At 40.0% G+C, this 24,549-nt stretch overlaps 1 protein-coding gene across 1 annotated transcript in view; it reads left to right on the top strand.

Moving 5' to 3' along the window:
* fam135b (family with sequence similarity 135 member B) overlaps positions 1-24,549 on the top strand; it is a 43,644-nt gene that overhangs the window by 8,173 nt on the left and 10,922 nt on the right. The window contains exons 3-9 of the mRNA XM_034599853.1: positions 3,132-3,211; positions 13,196-13,335; positions 16,612-16,682; positions 17,670-17,843; positions 19,288-19,414; positions 23,020-23,179; positions 23,849-23,898. Of these exons, the coding sequence (XP_034455744.1) occupies positions 3,132-3,211; positions 13,196-13,335; positions 16,612-16,682; positions 17,670-17,843; positions 19,288-19,414; positions 23,020-23,179; positions 23,849-23,898 (802 nt within the window). The remainder of the gene's footprint in view (positions 1-3,131; positions 3,212-13,195; positions 13,336-16,611; positions 16,683-17,669; positions 17,844-19,287; positions 19,415-23,019; positions 23,180-23,848; positions 23,899-24,549) is intronic.

The raw sequence follows: 24,549 nt of genomic DNA, 5'->3' as shown, positions 1-24,549 counted from the left end.
ACTATATAGAGTGTCAACAGAGATCCCCCTGAACAACATTGAAACTCTTTTTACACCATTAAGACAACAGAGAAACCCGTATCCCATCGAATTAGCCAATAATAACCAATGTCAGATCTATAGCCAACACATATATGGTAAATATAATATAATATAAATACTTAAACATACAGGCTTATTAGAAATAACAACATGAAACCATTTCAAAACATTTCAGAAGTTATGATAATAATACAAATTTAAATTTCATAGAATACAAGAATGGATTAAAAAAAATCATAATGCATAATTACATAATATTAGGTGGTACAATTATGTAGTATTTAAAGATAATATTTAAGGATTCTTGGGTTAAAGAATGTTGTCATAGTTGTAAACTAGATACTTTCACAACATTTAATACACTCAGAGAAACAGCTCAAGTACGAGAAAACTAGCTAGCGTTACATCCAGCTAAGTTCTATTTGTAGCCTAATTGAAAACAATTTATATGATAAACTGAGATTTGGGTAATTATCTATCTGTTATTCATCACAATCAAGGCAGAAGATAACCCAAACCTTATGGAGTGAAAAATAAAATGGCTGAAACTGCTGAGAAAGTAACTAGCTTGCACATCTTAGTAGTCGCTAACTCTGTTATGATTATGATCATCTGATTATGTTACGTTAAATCACATATTTTAAAGTGCGTTAATCAATTTATTAAACTGTCTTCAGTAAAAATATCTATAATTGATGGAAAGACACCTCAGATTTAATCTTTATAAATCACCAAACAGATTTCACAAGTTTATGTTTATGCACAGGAAACTGATGGCCCATCTCTTTTGTGAATTCTGTTGTTTATTTCTCATTTAACATAATCCCAAACTATTCATTTTTCAGATAATTATTTTGAGGCTAAAATAAAAAGCCCTGAAAGATATGAAATGGAGGAATAACAATCTGTGCAGCTGCCCTTCAGGCAGCAGAGATGTGAAGTACAAGCATATAGAGTCCAACACATTCACACAATAGGCTGTATCAATATGCAGTTTTATATGGAGTGTTAAAATGACCAAATCATTTCATGACGTAGAAAAGGGCCATATTTATCCTAACATCATGATGTGTCTGCAGGAAGATTAAAGTCGTCTCATGTGGTCAGCCTCTGGCTCTATGAAACACCAGCTTTAATGATTTCCCCTCTCCAAATGGGCTGGGCTGAAGCTTTATCATGGTAATCCCTTCAGCTGAGTGCACTAATATGTTTGTTTTTTTGACCGGCTCCCATGTTACTTTCCGATAGCACCACTGGTCCAATGTGAACACGAAACAGAATTGGGTCCCGATTTAAAGTTGTGGATTAAGAACAGTTTAGTGACCAGGACCCACACGTCGCCTCACACAGAAAATGTAATTGCTGAGATTGATGCTAATCCCTGCACCAGATTAGGGGGGGGGGCACACAGCTGTTCACTTAAGGGCCCAGTTGCAGACTGATTGCATTAAAAATAGAGATTGGATCTGCATTTGATTTGTAAAGGAGGCGACTGCAATAAGCACAGCACTTTAACTTTCCACTAATGGAGGCAAAGTCTCAGATTGGTTCAGATATTCAAATATCAAACCTGTTTTCTTGCAATTTATTCCAGAGAAAATGTGCCAAACCACTGATAAATTCCATTGTCCTCCAGCATTTATTTGCCAAGAGTTATTATTAATGTGGGCACGCAGATGTGAGTATATTCGCTCTAAGTGGTTTGTGGTTTAGCTTCTGACCAGGAACCAGCCACAGATTTGACCTATTTCCCTCCATAAACAGCCCTTATTTATTTATCAACTCTTCAAAACCCTTTTTCTGTGCTCTTCACTGTCAAGTCTTCATCTTTACACTGTCGCTAACGCTCTGATTATTACCGTGTTCGCAGCCATGCTTCGGTCTCTTAGATTTGCCGATGTGTCCCCAGGGAGCTGAGAAATGCTTTTACACAAAGCCGCATTGGCCTGAACTGTCAAAGTGACCTTTTCAAAGAGGCGTTTCGCCAGCCGCCCATAGTCTGGGCCGTCTTGTAAATAATCCATATAAAAGTCAACCTCTTCTATGGCACTGTGCTGATATTGTTTTTGTTCTCATGAATCCTTTGACTTTAATCGCATTTCCCAACTTGTTCCAAAACAACAATGTTTGCCAGCATTGTAGAATTCTAGCACCCAGTGCTCATCTGATACCGTACACAGCCTTCGAATAGAGGAGCATTATTATGTCTTTTTAATTATTAATGACCATTTGCCCTTTAATCTTTGAATAATTTAGCCACATTTGTACAATTCATGGCTGGTTTTGTTTAACATGACATTGTTATCTTGTCATCCATGTCAGGAGGACCACTCCTGAAGCTTTGAAGATACACTTTACACACTGCACAGGATTATAATGACATTTAATGTAATGTTGGTGCTACAATATCCCCTATTCCACCAAGACACATCAGTTAAATTCCAAGTGAAATCACACTATGAGGGTAAACTTGCAATACCAAGACAAATGCACAAGATAATCATTTTGTATGCCTCTGCACCTCCGACAGCCTTGGCCAGAGGTTTTGTGTTTTTTGGTTGTCCAATCATTTGTATTGTCCCATTCTCTAGAGGGAATTTCTTAAAATTGTGCACAGAGCTTCAAATGGACTTAAGGATGAAGTGATTAGAAGTTAGTGGTCAATGCTAAGAATCTGTTGGACCAATGTCAAAGGTCAAGGTCACAGTGACTTGTTTTATGTTTTATGACCTAATCCTACCATTTATAAGCTAACTATTAAAAAATACCCCAAATACCTTTAATACAATTCCTTTAAAGTCTTCACAGACACTTTGTGAAAGACATAGATGCAAACTGCAGCTGGTTGCCAGATGCAAAGAACTACGAGGTAGTAATTTTAATATTAACGGAGAAAACTTGTATCTTTTGTCCCTTTCATTGATCTTCTGTAAAAATGGTGACTTAGTAAAACGAAAGAATGAAATGAAAATTATAAGTGAATCTGTGTGTGAAAACTATTAAAAATTGTTTTCAAGGAACCTATTGCTACACTGACAAGTAGAGTATTTTATAAAGTGTGACTGTTACATTTGTGTCCTCCTCTTCAGGTTCTACCAGGTGCGAGCAGGGCTGAAGGTCTCACCTCGAGTGCCCCACAGATTGATAGCGACAACTCAAGACAATACGGGTAAGGAGAAGTAATGTTTACACACACACACACACACACACACACACACACACACACACACACACACACACACACACACACACACACACACACACACACAAGGATGGTCAAGGACAGGCTGCATTGTGTTTTTTTTGTCTCTTAACATCTTTTTGTTGTAATTCTGTGGTGCTATTGCATTAGTATTAATTCTATCAGCAATTCTTTATTAAAGTCTAGTCCTGTGTCAAATGCCGTCTTTAGTGAAGTTTCTTCTCACAAAAGATGTTAAACAATAAAACCAGACATTTCAGTCAATCTAGATCAGACAAAAGTGGTGCATTTTACTGAAACTTATTTTCACATAGGATTTTATGTGGAAGATACTAATGAAAAAAAAGGTTGTCCTCACTGAGCTCCTGCTGTGTTTGTTGTGCACTGCTGATCCTGACATAGCACAGTAAACAGAATGACTGACTTTTAAAAACTGTAATTTTATCCATTATTTTTCTTTAAAAATACAAAGTACATTTCAGTAGATTCATGGTAAGTTAAAGTTAGAGTTCAGTGCAGTCTCGCCATTGTCTTATCAAGGTAGATAGCAAAGGTATGTAGTTATAGTTTTTATCAACACTACTTTGTATCACTATGTAGTCGTTTTGTGGTGAGCTTCAAGGTTGTCAGTTTGCTTCTGTTTGTGATAGTTTAAAGCCTCTGTGTTTGTTTTTCATTTTATTTGGTCTTTTTTCCTGCGTCTCTTTGCATTTAAATCGCCTTATTGTTGCAATTTTGGACATTTCTTTATTTGTTTTGGTCAGTCTGCACGACTCTGTTGTCGTTTGGTTTCTCCTTGGTGCTGATCATGTGTGTCCTTCCATCCTTTTGCATCTCTTTGCTGTCGTCCTCAGTCGTCTCTCTGTAGTTTTTTTTAAATCTCTTTGTGGCTGTTTGTTTGAAATTCAGACAAGAAATGGTTCAGTGACTTCCAGCTGAGGACAAGGGACCCAAATGGTCATGGGGGGGGTCAACATTTCTCGCTCTCTGCCTAGTCGGCCTCATTAGTAATCTGTCCCTGTCTTCTCTTATGTATAATTAATGAGTAAAATTGCTGTTTTGACAAAGAACAAGTGGGCCACAGCAGCTTAAAGATAGCATTTCGATAATTACCATATGTCATTCTCTATTATTCCTGTATTGTCACTAGATTATGCAAATTAAATAAATAAATACTCTTAACACTGACTGTCCAACACATTTAAATCTTGGGCTTCAAATTTGATGACGTTAGCTTGACTATGGTCCCTGCAGTCTGAAACATGTTTGAACAGGTTGGGTCACATCCACAGAGGTTATGACGAAAGTGTTATTCTGCACCTGTCCTGGAAAAAGCGTAATTTTACATTATGTGAGATGTGAACACGCTACAGAAGGTTCTCTGAATGTATTCCTTCATGTCTTGGCTGTGTTCCTGACGTCTGTGGACTCAGAAGCGCTTCATTCAGAGACATGACTGGAGACATGATTTCCTAAAATAGAGCTCTCCACCGATGCCGTAGAAAAATAAAGAAACCGTATATTTTGACATCCATTTCTTTTATTGACTTTATTTGACAGGCAGTATAGAGAGAGGCAGGAAACGGTGAGAGAGACGAATATGAAAAGCAACAAAGATCCTCTTGGCCGGGATTCAAACTGTTGACGTTGTGGTTATGCGGTATGTGCATTAACCAACGGGCCATCAGAGCTCCCTGCTGTCTGCTTTTTGCAGCGCCTTGGATTTGCCTCAGAATGCAACAGAATCTTTAATATTAATTGTGGATAAAAACCAAAGATTGAAAATGTAACTGTGTGTTTTTTTTTCCTAACAATATACTGTTGTGTCTGTATGTATTGTGCCATTGTCCCACCTTTCATCAGAGAATGAGAGTGGTGTCAGGGAATTGTATGTCTCCACCTTGTCTCATTGATTTAGGACATTTGGCTCTTTGGATTAAAGACCGACCGACTCACACTGCAGAAAATAGCTTGCATTTATTATAGAACAGTTCTCCAACACCCAATGCGAAACAAGACGATTTAGCTTGTTTCAAATGTAAATCAGTTTCACCTATACATTTTCTCAGTTCTTGGTTTTCTTCATAATCCTAAATTTCCAGGAGGAAATATCTCTCTTTTCTTATATTGAAGTATGTATGATTGAAAATGTCTGAAAAGGTGCTATGTGTACGTTTTCTCTTCCCTGAAGGGGATGTCTTGTCGGGAGTGATTGGTGGTAATGGTCGCCCAAGAGCTTCAGCCAGTATTACTTCTTCAGGGAAAACTGGATGCTACAGTGTTTCGCCAGGCCACTGGGTTGGCATGCAAGCCTTAGTGGGAGAAAAGCAGTGACAGAAAAAGAAAAAAGAATTAAAATTGGTATTGCAATCCAGTGCTAGAAGTATCAAAATGTATTATTAATTAACGACATTTGTGTTACGTTGGTTATGTAGCAATAGCAAAAACTTACATGTAGGCCATTTAAAGCTTGACCTGTTTCTGTGGTTCAGCATAGAGATCACCAGAGCAGGTCATTTTAAAATGTCTTCCTTCAATTTTGGCCTTAAAAGTTAATAAGGGGGGGGGGGGGGGGGGGTGTTGTGGGCTTTAGAGCTTTAGGCTTTTGGTTTTGGTTTAATCATTTTATCACGTAAACCTAATCTCATCAAAGATGAGTTTTTCTGGATTCTGCAGAAAATTTGGTAAAAGGTAAGCTGTATGTACAGTGTGTTTTATGTTTTAATTTCTAAATACAATTTGTTTCAGATGCTTTCTGTGATATAACATATACCACATGCGCTGCCTTCTTTTGTATTCATAGGTTTCAGTGTAAAAAATCAGGATCTCTGGCAATGCAGGAGTCTGTTTCACTGGCAATACTGATTCACAGTAATAATGGCTATTTTTAGCTTATCATGACTGGCGAACCACGTGTGTGTGTGTGTGTGTTTCTGTGGTCTGATAGCTGTGCGTGTGTGGACCACATTTTGACAGTGCAGCCCACTGTTCGTATGAGGATGTTTTTAATTGTGAGGACACAGAGATCCTGACTGTCAGTTTCTGGTAATTTTAAGATCAGGATTGTATTTTTAAGCCTGTAGCTCCTATGGCTTAGGTAAACACTAATAGGGAGTTAATGTCAGTTTGGATATTCTCACAGCTATAGAGGAGCTGTGCATGTGTGGTGGCAAGGAAGGGGCTAATTGTGAAGATAATGTGTCTCAAGCTGTGACAGTGATTTGTCTCATTTTGAGTATTTCTCGAGAAACACAGTGACAGGACCACCGGCAGGAAAGACTATTTCCTCACCTCATTATGGAGGGGGTTGCAAAATGAATGATCGATTGCAATGGGAATGTTCAGCAGTCTATTTTTAGGGTGCCAAATCCATGATCTGCAGTTCTACATGATGTCAGGTGAGGAAGAGGAGGTATAGAGCATCGGCCAGCTGGAAGAGGACTCAGTATTAAACAAGGAGCACCATTACATAAATTGCCTCAGACCAGTAAATGTGGACAACTTGTCGACATAATACACAGTCGATTTATTGATAGCACAAGCAAGCATAGTTTGCTTTCTTTCCAAGAGTGAGATTATAACATTGAAATCAATAACACGACCATGTGGAAAAGTGGCTGTAATCAATATTATTATATTGGGCTGTAGTCAATGTCACATGACTGCTTGTATGTGAAAGGCGTCGCTCGTGGTGATGAACTCTGCTGATCCCGGAGCTCTGTGGAGTATATTAGAGTCAGTTCATTGTTTCCAGCCAGCAGCAGTTCACTTTCACTGGCTTCTTCAGCACTAGTTTTCAGACACAAGGAGGAAGCAAGGTTAGCAACTGGCTGGCAAACATAGTGGAAGATTTAGCTAGAAAAATGCATTTAAATGCAGATACAGAGCTAAACTGAAAGTGAATACACTGGAAACTGCTTATAGTGATCACGTTTGTATCATGCAAAATGTATCACTATAACCGAATTGCGTAGCTTCTATGCGATAGACCCAGAACTTGAGGGAAAGGTAGCGGTGCCTTTGAAGATAAGGACGATACCACATTGCGCACACACACTCACTCTCTCTCTCTCTCTCTCTCTCTCTCTCTCTCTCTCTCTCTCTCTCTCTCTCTTGCTGACTCGGGAACACACAGAGACACACAGACTCAGCTTAGTCTCTGACCCATTACAGTTAAAACTTTTTGAAATGATGCCACAATATCAACACTGATCACCACATAATATTCATACTTTTTTAAATGAATAAAATCTTTCTTCAAATCTGTGCATTAATTCATAATTCAGCTCGCTACGACACACACACACACACACACACACACACACAAGTGTGATAGGACACGTGTAAACTCAGACTGGGTAAAAACAACAGAGTTTGTAAACTTAGTCAATGTATGGAGAGCAGGAAGAGATGAGGGGGCCGCTCGGTTTGGCTCGATTGGGTTGGCAGTGCGCAACTAGAATGATAGAGACACAGAGGAGCAGTAAATTACTGACGGAGCCTGTAAACACTGTTAAAAATAATTGTTTTACAGTCCAAACATGTTTGAAAAGAAAATGATCACTGTATGATCACTGTAAGCAGACTACCTGATCACTAAGACCCATTATTTAGATAACATTTGAATAGGAACGATTCTGTCCTCAAGCTTTTTGATCGATAGAAACGGTTGATCACTATATCCGGTTTCCACTGTATTAGATAAATATTCATTGGGTTTAAAGTAATGCGTCTTCAAATGAATGCTAATGCTAATGTTTGCCTGATGTGTAAACGGCCATTTATTCATTATGTCAACTTAAAAGTGGTAAGATGGCATATTTATGCGGCCCCCAAGAGGCCACAAATTTAAGCTGAAATCACAATGTTGTTAAAAAGGTGTGATCCAGCATCAAACAGTTAGCCTGGCTTTGTGCAAACTAGGAAACAAATTGCCTTTGTTACACATGTTCGAAGGCTGGTTGTTAAACTAATAACAGAAAGTTTTAAGTGACAATTTTTCATTTCTCTAAGATGTAACTGTTTTTTGGTGAACAGTTGGATGGGGTGACTCAGTTAACAAAAGCCTTGCTCTCACATTCCTCATGAGCGATAGCTGGAGCTAGATGCAGCACTGGGCAAATTACTTTTATATCTGTTCATCTACAGGGTAAAAATAATAAGTCTATCTAAGTCATCTTAAATAGGTCAGCTTTAGCCTGACCTGTTTAAGATGACTTAGGTGGCTTTAGAAGTGTTGAATGCATATTTATTACATTGGACAGAGCAAGGCTACTTGTTACCCCCCTGCCTCAAGGCTTTATGCTAAGCTAGCCTACTCATGTTTGTACTTGATTTTTGTTATTCATCTTCTAATCTTGCACACGGAGAGAGGCAAGCCAACAGCCATTCAGAAAATGTAAAACAATTGCTTAAATATTTGCACAAATTAAGCTCGGTAAATCATAACTTCATTAGATTCATCTTGCACCACATGCATCAGTATTTATTTGTTAATTTCCTCTCGTCTATTTCATACAGTTAATACAATCTTATATTCTGCGGTTTGTTTCTCAGGCATATAGTCTGACCTTTTTCCATAGGTAGGTCTGGAGAGAGATCTGGCTGCACCCTTTGTCCTTCTGTTATCAGGGGGGAAAAAGGCTCTTGCTAGTTTTTTTTATCTTTAGTTATCAAAATCCACTCAGCCGGGGCTAAGCCCAAGATACATTGTTGGGTTAACCCTAACCCTAGGGGGGTGGGACATGTTTTGGTGGAACATTTGAACATGTAGACGTATGTGAGCTTGTAGGTGAGAGATTATTGTTTCCTCCAGTGGTGAATGGAATTTTTTAAACAGGCCTGATGTGAAATGGCCTGAAATAGGTGCCAGACGACAGGCTTATATCCAGCATGCACATCCGGTGTGAGTCAGACTGTTTGTTAACTCTATGAAGTTCACAGATTCAGCTCAGTTGCCCTAAGGAAATGCAGCCTATATATAATCCACTGACTTCAGTTGTGTATTTGACTCTATTTAAGTGGCAAACACATACCACTGCTGCAATGTACATTACAGTGAGAATCATATTCATAATGTAATTGGAGGGCTGCTTCCTCCCCCCCTCCCTCACTTTGGCTGCTCCCTCCACAAGGTCGTGTATTAAGCCCGTACACCATCCTGAGCGTGAAGCCAACACACCGGCCAGCACTCTGGCTGCTGACAGGAAATACATTCATCATACACACACAGGAAATAATCCGTTACTATAATCCCTACTTCTCTGTGAAAGTGTATGCTTGACATTTGTGTGAAGGATTGTGCCACACACTCAACCGAAGCATTTAATGATTGCGATTGACGCACTATTACACAGGGGTTTTTAAATCAGACTGTAAACTGGTGGGATTGGTATTTATAGTTAGTGCGTGTGCACTGACAGAGATACTCGCTCATATTAGTGGCATGAAGAGCAATACTGTGTTTTACCTATAGAAATTCACAGGCACACGTACACATACACACACACACACACACACACACACACACACACACACACACACACACACACACACACACACACACATACACACACACACACATGTTTGTACTTCTATCTTAGTGAGGACACTCATTGGCATAATACATTCCCTAGTCCCTAACCCTAACCTAAACCTAATTCTAACCCTTACCCTAAAACCAAGTCTTAACCCTAAAACAGGACTGGTCAAAATGTACTCACTCTCCAAAAATGTCCTCACTCTGTATGGTCTATGTTTAAAATACAGGAACTCACACACTCAAGCACACACACACACACGCACGCACGCACGCACGCACACACACACACACGCACGCACACACACACACACACACACACACACACACACACACACACACACACACACACACACTCACACAGCAGCAGATGTAGAGCACCAGAGGCTGAAAGCAGATTATTTCCAGCACACTGTGGCTAAAGCTTAATGGCATTTCGGCAGGTTTTAATGTGCAGGATGTGATAACGCCCCAACACCTGTGAGAACTGCAGTTTACCACGACGTCAGAAAAGAGTGGGTTTAATGTGTTTCTGTTGGTTTCACTCACTAAAAAATATTAATGTTGGGCGTAAGTGTCACATTTATATCTAACAAGAACAGCATGGAAATACTATTGGACATAAACATTTTTATTGCTCTAGAATACTTTGGTGTCAGGTAAATATTTGGGGAAATTATCGTTTACTGTGACATTTATGGAAAAGCGTTCTTGCCATGGAAAGAAAAAAGGTTGTCAGTCATTCAAGTCGTGCTAAGAGCAAAGTCACAGGTAACTGGACGTAACTGGCTTTACATTCTATATTATAATGGCATAATGGTGGTGACTTAAAAAGTCAGGATTATGACTTTTATGTAAAAATGTAAATTAGAAGTTAAGAAGCTTGTTTTTCAATTGCTCTACTGCACTCTCACAGTGAGTTTTTTTTCCTTGTCATTTATGATATTTGCTGTGGTCAGACGACATGATATCATCTTATAGCCTGACCTTAAAGACATAGGGCATCAGGTGGGATGGGAAACGATCATTGTGCATCGGGCTCAACAAGTTATCATTGTTTGAGCTTGTGTAGTTTGTCATCATAGATGTAAACTAACGCTGCAAGACATCCTAACATGAAGACAAGAAAACGTTTCCCTTATTTTTCAACAGGTCCTATGTTGAGTCTGGGCTATTAAGTTTTTCTTTTTACTTGCAAACATGGGCTCATTTTGCTATTACATACTTTGGATCAACAATGTTGTTTTTAAAGTGCTATATAAATAAAGTTGAAGTTGAAGTTGGTTCAAAGTAATAAAACACATATTTGGCCCATTCAGAGCAGTCAGTAGGTTTGCTGGTATATTGGAGTTTGACCTGTACCTGGTGACATGGACAAAATTGAGATGGATTTATTCAGATGTTGCTGTGTGACTCTGCTAAATGTGGCCACAGCGGAGGCTATTGAGCTAACCTTATATTATGCAAGGAAGAACAAACTGTAAGTAAAGTGTGTGTGTGTGTGTGTGTGAGATCAATGTTATGTATTCTGTAACTTACAATACACAGTAATGTAAAATACGAGCTGAACAAAACCAAGTAAGAGTTAGATTTCCAAATATAGTACTTGAGCTTGGCTGTTGCATTGGATTGCATTATAGTGTACATGTGTACATTGGTCTTTTTTGTGCTTGCCCTTTGTATGCAAACACTGCTGCTATCAATGTCAAAGCAGAGTTCCCTGCAAAGCAGCTTCATTATCAAGGTCTTTTCACGTCTGCTCCCCTGGTACATGGCTTAATGTTTAATCAATCCAGTAAAACAAACTGGCTTTCCAAAGTAGTACAGTGCATGTGAGTGTTTCTGTCGCAGATACATTGATTGTGTGGCTTTGGTAACGTTGAAGTGCCACCCAGCACAGGGGATGATGCAACCTGGGGCCGTCTCGACTCCTTCACAGGTCAAACACACAGAGAATAATTTCTGGGACTGATTTTGAATCATTTATGATCATTCTTCTGAACAGCGACAGTGACGCCTCTAATCTTCTTAAATCAGTGGACAGAAACTCAGATGGAGACAAGGAAGCATGTCAAGAAGCAAGAAAATCAAAGTGACATTCATCTGACTGTGGGGAGACAGCGCTAACACATGCAGAGCTACAACTCCTTCCGCACACGCTTCATCCCTGGAGGGATTATGCCGTCTCTGTCACATACCCACCAAGCCTTTGATAACAGCCACGCTCCCACACGCCCGTCTTCCTTGCGGGGGCCGCTTGATGCCGCGAGTAGCCATGGCATCATCAGGAGAAGGCGTGCGGTGAGAGGGAGGGTAGAAATGAGACAGAAAAGAGGGCACCTCAGCAGGGGATTTCAAAGACCTTTCACAGCTCGCAGCTGGACGGCCTCTCTGCCTCCGTCACTGCAGGTCGAGCAGTGAGAGAGTAGCAGGGAGAAAACGTCACACACTAAGGAGCTGGGACATGGGACACTCATTTCTCATTTTATGCATAAATGTGTTGTGCATATGGGAACCAATTAATCAATGTCTGCCTTTGCTTGAAAATGTGTGTCGAATTAAAAGCACTCCTTATCATGCATGCAAAAAGATCGTGCTCTGACGACTTCCTCGTTTGTAGCCACTATCTCCCTTAGAGGTCAGCACTGTAAAGATAATGGCGCTAATGGGTCCCAAGCTCACAAGAAGTCGACTTGAACCAGAGGAGTGGTTCCACTTACTGGGACGATTCCACTGGAATAATCTGAAATCCTCCCAAAGGATTTTAAGGACATTTAAAATCCTGGTGCGATCCGGTGTGTGGAAGAGAAGAATCGATACCACCTCATGTCCTCAAGTTAGATATGAAGCTACAGTCACTAGCTGTTAGCCTAAATACTGGAAGCAGGGGAAACAGCTAGCCTTGCTCTGTTTAAAGGTAACTCATGTGGCTAGTAGCACATGGTCGGGGAGTGGTGTCACGGTCTTGCCCATACACATCACGAAGCAACTGCGAGTCAGTTTCAGCCATCAGTGGTGATATCAGACCTCTGGTAACTAATGAAAACAAATCATTGAAGACACACACATGCACCAGGAGTTTTATCCCCATTTTTGAGGAGCTGTCGTTTCATTTCTCACTTTTTTTATATCTGGTAACATATTCATAAATCGTACTAGATCTGAATATACAAACTCAGATCCCTCACAGATCCTAGTTAACATTTGCAAATGTCAGGTCAGGCCTCTTCAAATATGGGAACATATTAAAAAAGAAATCTGAGCACATACTGCAAATGTCTGGTGAAGCCTTTGGCAAATGAAAAGCCGTGGTTAATTTCGTGCTGTGATGATAAGTGTATAGTATCAGTGATACTGTATGTGGCACATATTGAGCTGATTGTTATTTCGCATGCTGTTGTGTCCCACATCAGGAGAATGCAGCTTCAGCTCTGCGGGGGTTTACGACGGCACCGTCTTCAGCCGGATATTCCAGATCCTTTACAGAAACGAGGAGATTACGGTGAATGACTGTATGAGCTTCAAAGTCCACCTGCTGCTGGACGGAGAGAAGGTGAGTAATGCTGGTGACATTTTACACACACACACACACGCACGCACGCACGCACGCACGCACGCACGCACACACACACGCACACACACACACACACACACACACACACACTTCCTCTCGCGGCAAAAGAAGAGAAAGAATAAGGAATGCCATTTGGCTGCTTACATGTCATCAGTAGCCTGACTGTAAATGCATGACTGACAGTGCAAACAGTTGTATAACAGTTTTTTGCTGCATAGCTGCAGCTTGTGTCTTTCAGAAATATTAAAGGTAGATAAAAAGAAAGGTAGTTATTTTTCCTGTGTGTTAACCACAACAAACACAGAATCAGTAGAACTATGTCTATGACGTCATTGGACTCCGCCTCTCAGAATGAATGTGTCTAATTAACAAATGCAAATGGCCTGTGCCCCCATACTGCCCATGTTCAGCTCAAATGATCAGGTGTGTAAACTTGTCAGACAGTTATTGATGTAGTGTCTTTTACGGTTTAAACGTGGGCACGACCCTGAAAATCCACTCTGCCGTGTTCTTTTTTTTCCCGTTTGTTTGTTCGGGAGCAACCTGACCTCAAATTGATCAGCGGTGACAGCGATGAGACAGGCCAGAGGCCGGAGCTTGGGGAAGATAAGATGGCTCCTCCCGAGGCTTAATCATCCATATGAGAGCCATAGCTCACTCAGTGACATAACCCTGCACCATCCACTCTAGACGGAGAAGGGAGAAAGAATTCCTGCTTCAGTCAGAACGTGCATATTCTGTCTGACATGACTTTGTTTGACTGCTAATTTTACATGTTCCTGTGGAGATATGGAGACACAGGAGCTTAAAGGCATATCCGATTTCATCTGTAAGCTCTCCCAAAGGCTCCCCGCTCATTAACCTTCTTGAGGTTATCTGCTGCTGACAGCTTCAGATAGCACAGACAAAAATAGCCCCTTGTTTCCCCTGTGTACACCCCCATGTATGCTTAATCAATCAGAACATCAGCAACGGACAGAACTACAGCCATGTATGTTTACCAAGTGTGCGTATGAATCAATTTTAGACAGGAAGACCTGTGTCTGTCCTTTATTACAACAAGCACTGCACCTCAATCTTCAAAAGACTCCATTACGTCCAATATCGGCTCCACCTCTGATCAAACCTTTTATTTCCCCCACTTTGTTGTTTTGAATTTGAAAAGGCGTGATATTCTATGGCACTCTGAACATGAGAGAAATTCAATCATGTCCAGTCCACTCTGAATTAAAATAAATGTAGTAACACAGTTTGTAAGCCACACAGAGAAAATGAGGAGTCCATTTAAAAGAACTTTGAAGTGACTAAATCAGCATTGCAAACAAGGCTGCTCACAGCAGGGGGCGTGGCCAACAGCAGGATTCACAGCCAACTGCATACATACACTGTATTTCCACCATATGCTTGTTGATTACTTGTGATGACTGTTCCTCTTCATCAGTTTCATGTTTGAAATGCTGATGATGCAAATAAAAAACATGAATAACATGAATACATAGATGAGATAATATAGTGGAACAGCACATAGGACACATATGCTTCCATACGAGGGAACAAGCTGTCAACAAATGGTTTAATGGGGATTTAAATGACTTATGTTGGTGAGTTCACAGTGATCAACTCAGTTGAACACTTGGATATTGGGAGATACTGGGATATTTGGAGTGAGTATTTTGACCAAATGAGGGAATACTGAATCCTTTGGAAGAATGGTATTCAGCTCTACAGATGAGTTGTTGAGTTTTTGGACGACTTATACAAAGAAGATTTGAAACTTCCTTCTATCTGTCTAAGGGGGGGGGGGGGTTACACCTTACTTCTTTGGTCCAGACTCTCAGACTTTTAGATTAGTCCAAACCAAAATAACAGGTGTGAATGGTGTCACCGACCATGGTCCAGATCTATGGAGCAAAATTCAATCCCACCAAATGACCGTGGTCTTTGTCCGGTTCAAACTGAACTGTAGTTTGGACGGTTGGTAATGTTGAGATACAGACACAGTTTGGATTTTCATACCGATTACAGGAAGTTGAAGTGGTTGCAGGATTGCTTGCAGTCTTCTTCTCCAAAAGTAATGGTATAAGGATATTCATTTTGCTGTTGGTAACGCTATAATGATATTATAATGATATGCAATGAAAATAACAATGTGATCCGGTTAATGTATTTTCTCCATTCAAATCCAAAATAGTTAGCGAATACAGTAGCCACATCAAAAAAGCGGTGACGTCAGTTGCACGCCGGTCTACAAACCAATCAATGTGAAGTATAGGTAGATGCAGCCCACGTAGGTGATGAAGCCAGGACGTACATATGTAAATACTAGAGTGTTAAGTCTGCTACCTAAATGGAACTGTGACACCAAATCTGACCAGATCAAATGTAAACAATGGCAGACATGAACCTTTGGTTTGCACCATAGTCCAGACCTTCAGGTGTGAACACGACCAAAGTCGATATTTTATTTGTCATGGTAGCTTCTATGACTTCAGCTACTTACTAGAGTGTAACAAGATACATGTTGTTAAACACGACAGTAAACATGGTAAATATTACCTGCAAAATACCAGCATGCTCCAATCAATTTGCGCATTCAAAACTTGAGTGGAAACACTGGAAAATAACTCAAAATATCACAAACATGATGTTATGCTTAGTTAATGAGGAAAATGTGCTGTATCGATAAATAAAATGCATTCAGCAAATAAATGATTATGCTCATCAAGTGTTGAATTTAAACCTCCTGACTGATTCAAACTGAAGGCCGAAGAGATGAAAACATCAAATCTGTGTAGAATGATGGGGAGTTTGTATCCCTCTCTTAAAAAATGATACGTAAGTTATATTTTCACCATCCTCTCAACATGACTGTACCGTGCTGCATAATAACCTTCATCCTGATATGTTCAATGACAGCCCCCAAATAGAATATTAGCACCACCAACTGGTAAGCTTTATGTTTCCAACAAGTGTTTAAGAATGGGCATTTACTTGCATTTTCTTTTGCCAATTTTCTGGTCATTTCGTGAAAATTTTGCTAAATTTGTAAGGAAACTTGAATAGAGAGACACAGCGGAGGCTGCAGACTCCTGCTCGCGTTGTTAGTTTCACAGTTTGCCATTTTACAGACCTCTGCGAAAAATGATTCTGTCTCATTGAAGGTCTATTTTCATAAAGGAAAGTCTGCCTAACTTCTTCTTTATCACCGTTCTCTCATGTTCATGCATTAATAACACATGTGTCAATGTTTTGCAGGTGGAGGAAGCCTTGAGTGAGGTGGACTTTCAGTTGAAGCTGGATCTTCACTTCACTGACAATGAGCAACAGTAGGTTTTGGAGGAGTTTGCTGTGTGTGTGTGTGTGTGTGTGTGTGTGTGTGTGTGTGTGTGTGTGTGTGTGTGTGTGTGTGTGTGTGTGTGTGTGTGTTTAAGAGAGAGAGAGAGTCTTAAACCAAGCATAATGGGGGTTATTATGTTCTTTGGTTCAAAGCCACCTCTTTAGTCAGCTGATCACAACTTCTGTGCTGGAAGAACATGATTGCAGTGGGAGAATAGGAATTTGTATTGGTTTATACTGCAAAATGCACGATTCCTGTTGGAGTTCTTTTCTTGTATTCAGTAGAGTCCCATTATTGGAGTGTAGTTTGTGTTGTGTGTTTAAATGTTTAAGTTACATACCTGTGTGATTACAGTACTTGTCGGCACCACAAAACACTGAATTATGGAGCACCTTCTCTGTATCATAGCACAGAGTCCGGCTGCGTTTACTCTGTACGACTGACAAACATCCTCCAGGTCTCTATTAGCATTCCAGTCAAGTTGCAGACTTTTCCTCAGAGTCTTTCTTTCAGAGCTGCAAGGACAAATAAACATGTCGGTAATAATGACGTTAGGTTATTGGTGAGAAGTCGTCTGCATCGTATACATTTTTAATAAGTCTGACAAAAGGGAAAGACATTTGTCATTGATAGATCTCGCTCTCTAAACAAAGAGCTGCACCTTTTCATTATCTAGGTAAATACTCTCCAGGGTCAGAGAGTAATACATGCAAACATTATTTTTTTACGCAAATGCAATAAAATCACTTACTTTGTACTTACGCTGTACTTTCCTTTAATTAATCTGCATCATCTGTAGTTTTGCACTTACACACTGTAATGAAGTCCAAGGGTACATTAAAAAATTTGTATGTGTTGTTTTTATATTGTGTCATTTGAGGTTTTCAACAAAATAGAGAAACAAGTATTCAGATTTATGCAATGTCTTTGTGATTTGTGTGCCGGAGAAACATCTGTCTCTGTTTCTCTTTCTCAGGTTGGCAGAGATACTGACTGTCCCGCTGATCAGCAGTCGTACCCTCAGCCTCCACTTCCACCCGCGGAGAGGCCTCCACCACCACGTCCCCGTCATGTTCGACTACTTCCACCTGTCCGTCATTTCTGTCTCCATACACGCCTCACTGGTTGCCTTACATCAGCCGCTTATCAGGTGGAGACAACAAAGGCTTTGCAATCATTTGACAAATCACTTATTTAGCACGATAGAATGATAATCAGCAGAGATCAAAGTGAATGTTCAATAGGTTTTGCCCTTGCTATGCCTGTCTAGTTTTTCAGGGTTGCACATGTTACAATAACAGCAGACAATTTTCTCCTCAAAATTTTAAGACATTTTTGCAAAAACACGGAGACGGAGTAAAACAAAAGCAGGCTTTTCATCCCACTGAAATGTCAGGCAGATTTTATCAGCTAGCGTATTAGGCTCCGGTTAGCTCAGTGAGTTGCTTGAAAACAACCGTCTCTGACTGAATTTCCAATATTTGAAAAATTTGAAACTTACAAAAGGGGTTTCGATTGTGCCTTGGATTGCTACATCTAGCTGCTAAAGGCTAAAGCTACGTTTTCAGGGCAAAAAGTCAATGTCCTTACCATCCATGTAGAATACATGGAAATAAAGAAACAGCAATGTTTCTGTATTGCAGTAAAGGGATGATCTGTTCTATAATAATAAGTATATTAAGGAATAAATGTGTGATCAGACTGCTAACATTACCCGGTTTGGCTGCGTCCATTACAAATGTATCTAGCTAATTAAACTATACTCTATTTGCTGTAATGTTAGCTGGGGCTGCTGCATTGCAAATTTTTCTAAATCTAATAAAGTGCAGACATTGTCTAATTTGGCGTAAAATCTGAAATCATCCATGGCTGTCTTCAATACGATTGGTTAATACAACACAGTGGATGTGCTCCTCTGGTTAATTACTTTTTTTATAGAGCCCTTTTTAACACAAAAGACGAAGTGCTGCACACCAAGGAAAGAATGGTTAAAATAGAAAGTGCTGCACAGTGGAAAACTAAAAGTTAAAATACAGAAGGAAGTACATAAATACTAATGGTAATGATAATGATACAGATAAAACAAAATAGTCCTGCACCCCAAGTTAACTTAGGAAGGTATGTTCCTGAATTTTCCAGTAAAACATGCTTTCAAATGCAGAATATTGCTTTTAATGCAGCATCATGCCACAGTAATCCAAAGCTTGACAGGCCGGCTGTGGCAAGCTGCATTTACGAAATCATCATCGTAAGATTTTGGTTATTTAATTGTAAAATAGTTTGAAAGTGTTTGAGTGAATAGGACTTGCAACATGTATGAATATGGCGAGCAGAGAAGAACTGGAGAAAATGTGTTGAATGAATGCGTTAACTGCTTTAATGGATAGTTTTCTGAACACTTATCTGATGAATTCAACGGTCAATATCATAAAGTCAGTCTTCATCCATGCATTAAATAGATTAACGGAGCACTTGAGTGATTGGAACGGTGGCAGCTTGTATCTCACAGCTTATGTCTTGTAACACTTACACACACACACACATGCAGGCACACACTCACTCATGGTTTGTCTCTGCATGTGTCCTCTCTCCAGCTTTGCACGTACAGGGAAGGGCTCCTGGCTGGGGAAGAGCTCGCCAGATAGCGCCAGCGACCCATCTGCCATGTCTGTAGAGAACCTTGTGTTCGGAGCTGGCTACTGCAAGCCTGTCATCTCGGAGGTATGTCAACCTTTAGCTGATCCAGTGGCGTTCAAACTGAAACTCACAGAGAGTCAAAGCCCATCTTGCTTCACAAAGCTTGACAACAGCTCAAAAATGAGTGGGTGTCGTCTCTGTTCAGTCGGTTGCTCCCTTTTTTTGTAAATAAGCGGCTAAATGCCAGGCGATGACGTAAATGTCTATCTCGGTTTATCAGCCCGATGGATTTAGCTGTGATTTGTTTTGTCATGTCATCCAGAAGCAACAGGATTCAGCCCGAGAGCTGGGTAGAGAGGCACTCTGGTCTGGATTACAGATCCCAGACCTGACTGTCCCTCAGTACAGGTCATTTGTCTGGGCCCCATGAAGTCTTGTAAGCTTAAAGACCAGAGGCCAACACAGATTATTACTGGGCTGCACGGTGGCTTTTCATAATATCTGATGAACGCACCTGTCCAGGCACGTAGGCTCCAAGCATCTGGAAGTGATAGACGCTCTCGCCAGAATTGATGGTGTAGTCTTGTCACCTTCCTTGGAGCTTAAAGATATAATCTGTAACAATTCCTCATTAGAACGTCTAAAAACAACTCGGACTAAGATATATGTTTTGTTGACTTTTGTACCTAAATTATCTAAAGTGTTTCCAGCATGTATCAAACCAAGAGAAATCTACAATTCAATTCAAGGTAACAGGACTTTTCAATTTTGTCGCCTCATAATGACCTCATATCCGCTTTACCTGAGTTTATTCTATAACGTCTGGAACAAATAACATATGACAACGGACAAACACACTGCTAGCCAGTTTTTTTCCGTACAGTGTAAAGTAACATTTTTGACTTTTTACCTCTTCCATAAAGTTGAAACTCCCATGATGCCACTCGACATCAAACAAAATATTTTGATAGTTTTTGATTGAGAGACCCCTAGTGGCCAAGGCTAGATATTGTATGTTTAATTAATTTATCACACTTTGTTTACCTAGACAAACAGTCATACTCCTTTTAGTGCAGTGTTTCCCAAGCAGCGGCAGGTGGAGAATCTGGTCACCCTAATTGTTAGAGATAATTTAATTCACTTTATAGGAAGCTGCTGAGACAAACATGGCACATAAGCTGCTTCTGTTTATATTGACTGGTTTTAAGTTTCCCCAAGTGACAGATGATGATTCAGTTTTGTGAAGGGAAATTATATTTTCACGATTAGGTTTTATGTTTAACATTTGATCAAAACTCTTTCATACAGAAAATACTTTGCATTTGTAGCATTTATTCCATTCTACATATAGTTCTAATAGTAACCAGATTGTACTAAACTGCAGTAAACCCTATTTACTGCTTGAAACTCCTGGCAATTGTAGCCTTGCTCTTACAGTTTATATGTATAAGTTTCCTGTTTTACTTGTTGCACAGTATTCTACGATGATTAGTGTGTATATGCATATGATACTGAATTAGTATGCAGATTCTATGCGGTGTGGACACAGTACATGATAATTAGCCCACTAAAGCTGAATTAAAATGCATCTTCTCACCTCTCCGGTGTCAACATAACACACTTAACACATGCTCAGAATGAATATGTAGTATAGCCACTGCTATGGTCTATGTGAAACTACTACAGTATTGGTAGATGTGATTACACCTAACCAAGTAATTTAATCCCTATATAGCCTTTATATTTCATCAAATCACCTCTTGTAGTTTAATTTGTGTTTGCCAATTATTCATACTTACTGTACGTACAGTTTTACAGCTGTTGGTTCCCTTTTCTACCTTTTTATAACACGCACGTATCAGGTCCCTGATGTCCCGGACGTCACAGCCTTCATGAGCCTTCATAAATCTTAATGAGCGCCCAGGTTGCCCCGTCCTCCCCTCCTCCTCCTGCTTTTTTACTCCCACCCCTGGCTGGGCACTTTAGTAAGCTCTGTATTTAGCAAGGCAGGGGGGTTTCGTTTGATCACAGTAATGAGTTGTGCTCACAAGCGCCACGTACTACATAGCTGCAGGTGAAATCTGCACACGAGGCCGCCTCTTCCTTCACCTTTATTTGTTTAGAGCTTTTCACCTGCGGCTACACTTCGGTTTCAGCACTTTCCCTCTTAACACCACGTCAAGTCAAGTGTTGGGGTTTTATTTGTGAAAAAAACAAACAACAAACAGATGCTTGTTGTTCCATTGACAACAACTGTGACATCTCAGATTCAGTGGTAGGGAACAATATTTTGAGTGGAAAATGACGATGCTGCTGTTTGAAGGGAGACACCTGAGAATCTTTGGTGTAAATAAAACACAGTTCTGAGGAAATCGTACCGCAACAAAAGCTCTTCTCCACCAGAACAAACCGTTGTCAACTGGATCCTTTTACACGACACACACTGTGATGCTGAGCTGGGGAAAAGGAAAAAAGCAGCTAACCAAAAAAATGTCAAATGTCAGGTGAGTTAGAACTGGGGCACATCCCGAGCATTGTCAGAACAGAGGGAAACTATGGTTTCCGGATAATGATTGGTTCATACAGAAGAAAATAGCTATTTTTCTTTGCCCTTCGCTCACAGACTGATCCTGGCAGGCCTCTATAAAGCTTAAGAGAATTATGAAAGTAAACATACAGATGTTCCTTCCTGGTTTGGGTATTCTGCACTGCTGCAATTACAGAGCGCACACAGGTGTGATGATAGGGCCGGAGACTGGAGTTGCTTGGGGGCAAATTACAGTACATCACCAGATAGTGGGGCGCTGCGTGCCTTTCAAAGCTCTGAGCCCCGCTGGCGCTGCGAAAACATCCCAGCCATGGGAAGAACTCGCGGGCAGCTGACTGCTTCAGGTCAAGGAGCAGCAGATTGAGGGCAGACGCTGGTCACATTCAAGGCCCACTGAATCCAAATCGTGACAGCTGATGTGTACAATGATGGTTGTTTGGGTAGAAAGCCATTAGCTCTTCAGGGAGATCAATGGGAGACACGATTAAAGTATCAAGGCTGAGATAAATTGTAGCTTTGTGGATAGAGGCTTTTTTTGCACTCAGCGCCTGCTGTGAATTACAATGGTGAAATGCAGTTAATATTTCTACAGCACTGTTAGAGAGCCATCTACTGGAAACATGGTCCATATTACAGCTCTTACTAAAATTCACACAAGCAGGACAGACCGTGCTTTGTTAATTATTGTTATTGCTGCTCCCTCAATTAATCAACCCAGCACAAATATAATCTTCTCACTATTCGATATACACAGTTTCATCTTTCTTTCACTTATAGTGACAGTGACACGCTGGATTCTTGGGCAGCTTCCCACATTTGGGAACTTTTAAAGGTCATAACAGGGATGCGTTACATCCTCCTGTGCTACATGTACGTATTGATGTGCTTTTACAGCTCACAGCAAGCTGTGTTTAGGGCCAATTTGTCTCTAACGTTGCATTTGATCTTCCGAGTAACTTGGCCTTTGCAGTACCAAGCTCCTTTTAATGCAGGGTCAGAGATGATCCCATCTGTTACAGCGCAGTCTATAAAGTTCAAGTATGTTGTTCGTGTCCCCTTATTAAGGAAGACCGGTTTTCTGAGAGGTGATCTCTGACCTACATAGCAGCTGACATTTTACCCCGGGTCCCTGTCTCCGCAGGGGAGCTTTTATGTGCCCAGTGAAGACTGCCTGCAGAGAGCTCATACGTGGCACCGAAGGCTCTGTCGCCTCCTGTTGGTGGCACACAGAGGCCTGCACACATACTACACTGCACTGATGAAGGAAATCCCACAACTCCAGCAGATTGCACTAATGTCGGGTAAGTTTAAACAAAGCTCTGTTTTTTATTTATTCATTCATGTTTTTCTGGTCTTCTGGAAAGTCTCAAAATAAATAATACAAATTTAAGGTGTTGTGACAATTAAAATATGTGAAACCCTATTATTAGGACACTGATTTTTTTTCATCCAAAATCAATCTGGAAAAGCGCTAAGTAGAGCGCCTACCCCTGCAGGGGCCCATCATGAAGAGATTCACAAACATTTTAATGAAAGTGGATTTGCCTTCTTGATCGAATCTGCTCCAAAGTTTGATGGGTTCTTCCTCGGCCCATATCGCACCCTTCCACCAAGTTTCAAGAAAAGTGGTTGAGTTGTTCTGGATCTTTATTTCCACATAGATTAATACGGAACATTGTTAGCAAAGTGACAGTGGTGGAAGAAGTATTCACATCATTTACTCAAGTAAAAGTATAAATGAACAATGTAAAAATACTCAATTTACTTTAAATAAATATTTTTGAGGTAAAATATACTTAGAATTAGAAGACTCTGACTCTATTGACCTCTGACTCATTAAAATGTTTGCAAAAGTTTACAATTCAAATATATGACTTTGTGTTGTACAGCGTTTGTAACAACTACGACTTAGCACACACAGTTTAATATCCTTTTTCACTGAGCTCTGCCAATGACCTTTCTCTCAACAGAGGCGCTGCATGTAGAAGAAACTCTCAACCAGCTCACAATAGAGTTACAGGTATGATACAGCCACGTCAAACACACCTTTCTTATTGCTTTGTGATGGAAAATAAGGCTTTGCTAATCTTAATATGATTTTTATTGTTAAAGCTGGATTGTTTTAGATTTTTGTAAAATCGATTTTTGGCGTGAGTAAAATTGTCAAATTATAAATGCAGAATTTGAAGGTATTGCATTTGAAGTGAATTTTCATCTATTTCAAACGCTTTCATGCATTGTCCTCTTTTATTGTATTTCCCCAATCTAAATGAATGCTGCTCGTAAAACTAAACAATTTCTTTTTTACTATAATATACGACAGATATAAAAACATTATTCAAGGGGATGATATCTTTGTAGTATAAAACGATATATTTGTAAAGCATGAGGAGGATCATGAAGAGATTAAATACTTATAGCTTTTAAGCATTGATGCATTTGTGAACTGGCATGACAGAGAGAAGCATGAGTTGATTGATTTACATCATTAACATGAGCTGCCTACAATGATCTGATGACCTGGAATACTGCAGACACTCTATTTTCAATGGGTATAAATATTAGAGCAAGTTGAGCAGGGATCCTAAAATAGAAGACATATTTTAAGAAATCTTTGACAGCTAATGCATCCAGTTTTATAAGATATGGATACATGCTTTTTTTCTGTTCC

This window comes from Hippoglossus hippoglossus, chromosome 11, assembly GCF_009819705.1.
Source record: "Hippoglossus hippoglossus isolate fHipHip1 chromosome 11, fHipHip1.pri, whole genome shotgun sequence".
Classification (NCBI taxonomy): Eukaryota; Metazoa; Chordata; class Actinopteri; order Pleuronectiformes; family Pleuronectidae; genus Hippoglossus; species Hippoglossus hippoglossus.
The sequence above is the reverse complement of the archived record's forward strand: the minus strand, read 5'-3'. Positions and strand labels throughout refer to the sequence as shown.